Consider the following 7,030-nt stretch of genomic DNA (forward strand, 5'->3'; position numbering starts at 1 on the left):
GGGGAGGATAGACTCTGAATATCCCGCAAAGGTTGGACAGCATCCTATGCTTTGTGGGGGGAATGAACAGAAGAACAACTCTGCAAGGGTTGGACAGCATCCTATACCTTGCAGGAGTGGATAAAAACACATGGTTTGATGAGAGGTTGGAAAGAATCATAACCCCTATGATGATAGGACTGACTCCTACAACTGAAAGACTGACTCTCTAGCTAAGGATAGACTCCTATGCTAAAGACTGACTCTGAAATTAGAAAAGGATTGACTCCTAGTGCACAGCCCTAAGAGAGGAGTACTAATGAGACTAGGTTAGTCTCCTAAAAGAAGAAGGGATAAAGAAATGACGCTAGTGAGACTAAGCCAGTCTCCTAAACACAGAGATGGGCTCCATTACCCTTGCAATGATAAAAAGGAAATGGTTCTTAACAGACCAAGTCGGTCCTTAACCTAAAGGAGGTGTTCTATTTGAGACTTGGATAGTCTCCTATGTATGACTCGCTAATGAGACAAAGCTTGTCTCCAAAGGATTTGATTATGTTTTCGTGAGACATAGCTTGTCTCCCTAAAAGGGTTGGGCTCTAGATGACTCTTTCATTGCCCTTGCAATGATAAGGCTCCTAATGTACAAGGGATACAAACCTAAAAGACTGGGCAAGTCTTTTAAGTAAAGAGGGGAGTGCTACTTGGACTGAGCAAGTCCCCTAATGATGGGCTTGGGCTAGCGCCTTCATCGCCCTTTTTGATATCCTACTATTTCGATTGGGGAATGGCCAGTGCTAATTACTTCATCATCGTCATTCTCGTCTGAGTACAGTAATGCATCAAACTTTTCTGTATCTTCATGAATCTCGCTTTCATGCTCACCCGTGACATGAGTTTCATCTGACTCACCACACCAGCTCACTGTCTTCCCATGATCAGGGATGGGAGAATCCTTGTTTATTGGCAGTTCAGCACAACACCCACTTGCATTGATCGGTTTTGGGTGTTGGAAGGGAGGACCAAACGAGCTAAAAATCAAGCTCGTTTGGTTCCCAGATTGATCAAATGAAAGGAGACCCTTATTAGCAGTAGCAGAACCCAAATTGGTTGTAGTCTTACCACAAGGAGAAACAGCAGAACTTTCCCCAAGCATCTTTGGAGCCCGAGTGACATTCTGGCGAGTGTCATAGCAATACCACGCTTGTGGTTCATTAAAGACAACTGATTTTAGAGGTGAAAGTTCAGAGGCAGCAAACCCAGATAGGGTTCTGCTTGTAGAAGCCATGTATGAAGGGAACATCATCTGATTAATATTTTGCTGTCCCGGATCGGACGGAATGCTATGGCAGTTCAAATTGAGTGAATACCATGGAGAATGCTGCCGATAATGCCACGGGCCGCAGTCTTTCCCCATTCAACCAAAGATTGTATCACAGGTTCGATTAGTTGCAGTGAAAACAATAGCCTCTTTCAAAAACTAAAAACTCCAGCTTGATTCAAATGACTACACAAGGAAACAATCTACGTAACAGGTTTAAGTAAATGGCGGAAGTACTCGGCCTGGCAATCCTGCAAAGGTTGAAAGCATGCTATAACTCTCACGATTATGGTAGCACTCCTTGCAATCCCATTTTCATGTTTCAATGCCCGGAATCTCGTCTGGCTCGCTGCTTGGCACACCATTACTTCGTCGTTCCTTGAATAAAATCCCTTAACCCCAGCAAAACCCAAGAACTAAAAACCAAGAAAGCTGAAATGAACCTTGAATAAGCCCTAAAATCGATACCTGATAAGTAGAAGCTAAGAAAGCGATAGGAGAACAGAGAATGGCAACCCCTTCATTACACACCTTAATTCACAACTACCAATTGAAAACTACAAAATCATAAAGTAATCAGCGAACAACAGAGAGAAAGGAATGTATACAAGATAATAGAAAGAGTGATGCGAAACAGAGTCTAGGAGAGGGATTTCTTGATTCCTTCAATATTCCCTTTCTTTTCAACTAATCCTAAGAAAATAGGAGGAGAGGGCAACAAAGAGCTTTGATGCCATCGAGCAATTTTAAGGAAACAATAGTAAGGAAAATGAGATTTTACAGGATAACTCTACAATATAAGTTCATGGAGATTACTTTACGGAACACATCAACAAAGAGACTCAACAATTGCATATTGTTCTCCCTCTCTATTCGAGCAAAGAACTTCAAATACTAGTTCTAATAAGATTCAAAGAACAGTATAAAACTAAGTAAAAAAAATGAGCTATACATGTCAAAGCCATGTGAGGGCTACTGTTATCAAGAGGGCTATGGATTTGGGCACTGGTTCTAAATTGAAATTACATGCACAATGCAGATTTGGGACCATGGAATTTTGTCATACTTCTTCATATCCTCCTTGAACCTATCAGGTATATGAGTGGAATTCAGAGGTGAACAGAATAGAGGATTTATTGTGGATTGATACTGATATAGATATATCTGAGTAAAAAAAAAACTTGTTTATTTTGCTAAATCCTATGAATCAATTAGAAAATTTTCAGGAAATAGATAGGTAGTTAGCAAGTTGAAATTTTAGCATAAAATTACGAAAACACTATCAAGAGATTACAATTAACCAAACAGTTATAATATAGAGGAAATGACAGACTACAAGACAAGGTTCATGAATTCAAAGGAATTAGATGAGAAATTGGTAGGTTTCTTCAAAGGAATATAGCAGAAATTGAAGTTTCTGCTATGTTCACTGTGCAATCTGACAGAAATTATTTGATATAATGCATGTAAAGAGCTAGTTCAGCCAGAACTTGAAGTGAAGAGAGTTTAGCTAATTTAAGAAATTAACATGAATTCCAATTATGAGATTACAAGTTAAGCGGAAAAAAAATATGGATTGAATGCAGAAATTTGCAGTTAAACTGTACAAGTATATATAAAAATAAATGATAAAAGATTAGTAAAAAATTCATACGAATTTTCAAGATCGGCGACAGAGATTTAATTCAATGATGTCTAACAGAATTCAAGTGTTATTTCTACTCAGGAAGTTCAAGTACTTGATCCAAGAATAGTAAAATGACAAGAATAACCGATCTTTGAGTTGTAACAACATGAACTATGAAATTTACAAGATTTGAGATTCTTGTTTTTCATAATTGTGGACCGAACTTTGGATCTAGAATTTTAAGTGCATTGAATCTTTCAGATCTACTATAAATTAAACAAATTGAGTACATCGGAATCTCCTATATCCATTTCTTTCCAAAAAAAAATTTCTTATCAAATTCAGCCACAACAAAAGTAAATCAAAGTGCTATTCTCTTCTCTGTTCTTCTCTTTAATGCAGATTTGAATTTAAAATCAAAATTTTTATCATGAATTCAAGGATAAGAATACTCAGTATTATAATCAATAATCAAACTAATTAAGAGAGAAATATTTAAATACCTCTGTTGAAGCTTCTTTCGGAAACTAGATCTGATATTTGAGATATTAAACCACGGCTTTAAGTTCGAATCTAAAGCTTTGATTGAAATGCTAGCCATTCGGAGCTCCGATAAGGCTATTAGAGAAGATGATCAGAGAAGGCGAGAAAAGGAATTCGTCTCGGTTCTCTTTTGCAGATCTGAGCTTCTGGATGAGCAGATCTACGGTCTTTAGAATCTGAGATCTCTAAAGTAAAAAGATGTAGATCGAAAAATCTTGCTGATGAATGAATAAGACCGTAGAATGATCGGAGATGAAGTAGTGCGGTAGCTAGCAGGTGATGAAGTGAAGAAGGAATGGAGAATATGATCGGAGGTTACAGATCTAGCCAGAGCACCGGTGGATCGGCCGGAGATCTGCCGGAGAAGACGATCGGGAAAAAGATGGTTAGGGAAAAACGAGATCTGAAGGATCTGTGATCTGGTAGGAAAGATGATGGAGGTTGAAAGAGATGGATGACTTCTGGCAAGGATTCGCCGGAGAAGAACGGGTTGATCGGAGAAGATCGGAAGAAATAGGTTTGGGTGAGATCGGTTTTCTCTCTCTATTTCTCTCTCTCTCTCTCTCTCTCTCTCTAAATGAAGATTTTTTCTTTTTTTTTTTTAAACAGAGAAAACCTGATATTTATAATAGAAAAATGAGCATTGATATTGGCACCCCCAGATTTTATGAGCGCGCGGTTGCGCGGAAATTGATAGGCGCACGATTGAATCGTGTCCTATTCGGAAGCCGCTTGGTACCGTTCCAGGATAATTCACCCCCCTTCTGCGAACTTGTACTACGACTTTGCTCGACCCGTTCGCTAGGCAAACACGCTCGGATTTTGATGAAATTTTGCGGGGAGCCAGATGGGACCCTAACCTAGCTTAGGGTGAAGTTTGGGACCCTAATTGATTGATTTGGTGGGATTTTGCTCAAACTTGGAGGGTTTAGGGCACGGTCAAAATGGGGTGTCTACAAGATCGAGCAAAGAGACAAACGTGGAGAGGGACCTCAGCCATTTTTCCTTCTTCGCATCTTCTCCGGCAACTCCCTCTTCTCCGGCCAACCTCCAACTGGAAATCCGATCAACCCCCACCACCATCTCACCATCACCTTCCATCACAGCCACCAACCCCCACCTCTCAAAATCTAAATCCAAGGTCACCATCATCTTCTTACTCTTCTTTTTCTTCTTCTTCTTTCTCTATTTCCTCCGGTGGCTCGGGCCATAGCAGAGAGAAGGGAAGAGAAACTTGCAGAGAGAGAGAAGGAGAGGGAGTTGTCATCTCCCCGGCCATTCCTCATCTCCGGTAAGCCACCGGAACCCGAGCTCCACCACCATCTCCCCTTTTCTGCTACCTTCACCCTCGTCACCAAAATCTCCTTCTTAAACCCATTCCCATTTTCTCCTTAAACCCAAATCACAAACCCCCATTTCCATTATCATCTCCACCTTCAAACCCATCGGATTCCGGCCGGCTGCCATTAAATCCGGCAAGACCCATTCAACCTCACAGCCATTAAATCCCTTCTACTCCATTGATTTTTATTTTTAAAAACCCATATTCTTCATTCGAAACCCCTTTTCTCCAATTACTACCACCTCCATCGACCACCGAAATCCGAGCCACCTCCATCTCCGGCAAACCCCACCGGAATCCGAGAACACACTCCCAAACCCATCTCCTCTTCTCTGCAAAATCCAAAACCCCAAACCCCTTCCATTTTCCCCTAAGATCTGCTGTTACCTCCACCTCACCCACCTCCACTCCCAATCCCCATCATCTCCTTCAACCTCCAATCATCCATCATTTTCTTCTCATCTCATCTCAGCCACCATTTCCGGCAAACCCCATTTCTCCAGCCGTCTCCGTCCACCCTCAACTACTCCCATTTCAACCCCATTTCCCCATTAAATCCTTCACTAAACCCATTCTATTTCCACCATTTTTCTACCCCCAAAACCCCCATTATCCCCTTCATCAGCCACTCCTTCCTTTATTTTAAAATCCAAAACTCATAGCTGCAACTCCGGTCAATACCCCACCCCAAGCCCACTTCATTTTCCCCCACCATCAACCCTCTTTATCCTTCATTAGACTATAGGTTTAAGTCATTTTTGGGTCGGACCTATTTGTAATCAAGCTAGATCCGAAAGCTGTTGAAGCAGAGCTCGATTCTCTTCTCCTCGGATCTAATCGGCCGCGATATCTTTTCCTACTTGATAATTTTGGTTGCAACTCAGGTAACATTTCTAACCCTGCTTGTATTGCTAAAATGGTTTTGATGGCTGACTTTGCTCTATCGAAAGTATGGTAACAGTTCATAAATTTGGGTGTAAAATGGTGTTAATTGTCCTGGAGATGGATTAGAAAGTTATGCGTGCTCAATTGATGTAGAAAATCAGATGACCACTCTACTCCATGTCGAGGGTATGAGTACCATCTGATTTCACAGGAGACCCCATGTCGTGGGTTTGATTGTTGCATTATTTGATCTTGTTTCTTTACCCCATGTCGTGGGTTTGATTGTTGCATTATGTGATCTCGTTTCTTTACCCCATGTCGAGGGTGCGGGAGTAGGAATTATTTGATCACGTTGTTTTCTTTTGTCTTTGGATCATCTTGGGTTTATTCGAGCTTGATATTGTTGCATTCAGATTGATCTTTTCCTTGCTAAGATTATTATTGGTCTTCATGCTTTTAAAAAAAAAGGAAGAAGAAGAAAAGGGGAGGTCTGAGTTATGCTATTGGATTTGATTTGTTTATCTCCAATTATTAGGCATTATTGCTAACATGAGTCGCTTGTATTTCAATGAATTCGCGGTTTGAAATGACATTAGTTTTGAATGAACCATGCCATACCCTGGCTGTGTAAGTCTTGTTTTATGAATTGTTTCACACCAAATTGATTATTCCAGTTGAGCTTGTCATAAGAATGTTCTTCAAAATGCGTGGCAAAAGACATTTGCAGCATGCTATTTCTGATCACTTCGGTAGGAGGATGTAATCTCTGGACTATTTACAGTTTGTGTTTGACCTATAGTTGAGTATAATGTGTTTGCAAGTTAACTTGATAACGTTCTGTGTTACGAACTAATTCTAATTGCTGTGCAATATGGTTTCCATAGTTATCTTTCCAATTAAAGTCTAGGTTATGTTCAGGTCACTTACACTGCATAATCATTTCAAATTCTTTTAGTGTGATCATGTTGTGTATCAGTATGACCCAGTCTTTGTACAAATCTTGCTCATTCTCCTGTACAGATTTAATCCTCAAATTCTACCCAGTTTTGGTACAAGTGTTACGCACTTTCTGCACAATAATCCAGTCTCTGTTTTGGGTATAGTTTGGTCAGCATTTTAGCCCCTGTTTGCGGCTCAAATCTGTCCCGTAGTTTACTCCGGTTTTACGCACATTCTTAAGCCCATTTCAGCCCCATTTCTAAGCACAATTCAGCCCATGTTTAAGCACATTTCAGCCCCGGTTTGAGGCGCGAAGCTGTCCACAGTTTGGCCCTCTTTGATTTAATTTTCACTTTGGTTCTATGAGCCTCAATGAGTGCATTTAAACTATGCA

At 40.5% G+C, this 7,030-nt stretch overlaps 1 protein-coding gene across 1 annotated transcript; it reads right to left on the reverse strand.

The window, feature by feature from the left end:
- Positions 1-727: 727 nt before the first annotated feature.
- On the reverse strand, positions 728-1,533 carry LOC143891847 (uncharacterized). The gene has a single exon (XM_077396355.1). It carries the CDS (start codon positions 1,394-1,396, stop codon positions 728-730), a length of 669 nt encoding a protein of 222 aa, XP_077252470.1. The 5' UTR covers positions 1,397-1,533.
- Between the last annotated feature and the right edge of the window lie 5,497 nt (positions 1,534-7,030).

The sequence above is a fragment of the Tasmannia lanceolata genome, unplaced genomic scaffold (genome assembly GCF_043159265.1).
Source record: "Tasmannia lanceolata isolate RefF3 unplaced genomic scaffold, GAP_Taslan_0.1 ptg000015l, whole genome shotgun sequence".
Classification (NCBI taxonomy): Eukaryota; Viridiplantae; Streptophyta; class Magnoliopsida; order Canellales; family Winteraceae; genus Tasmannia; species Tasmannia lanceolata.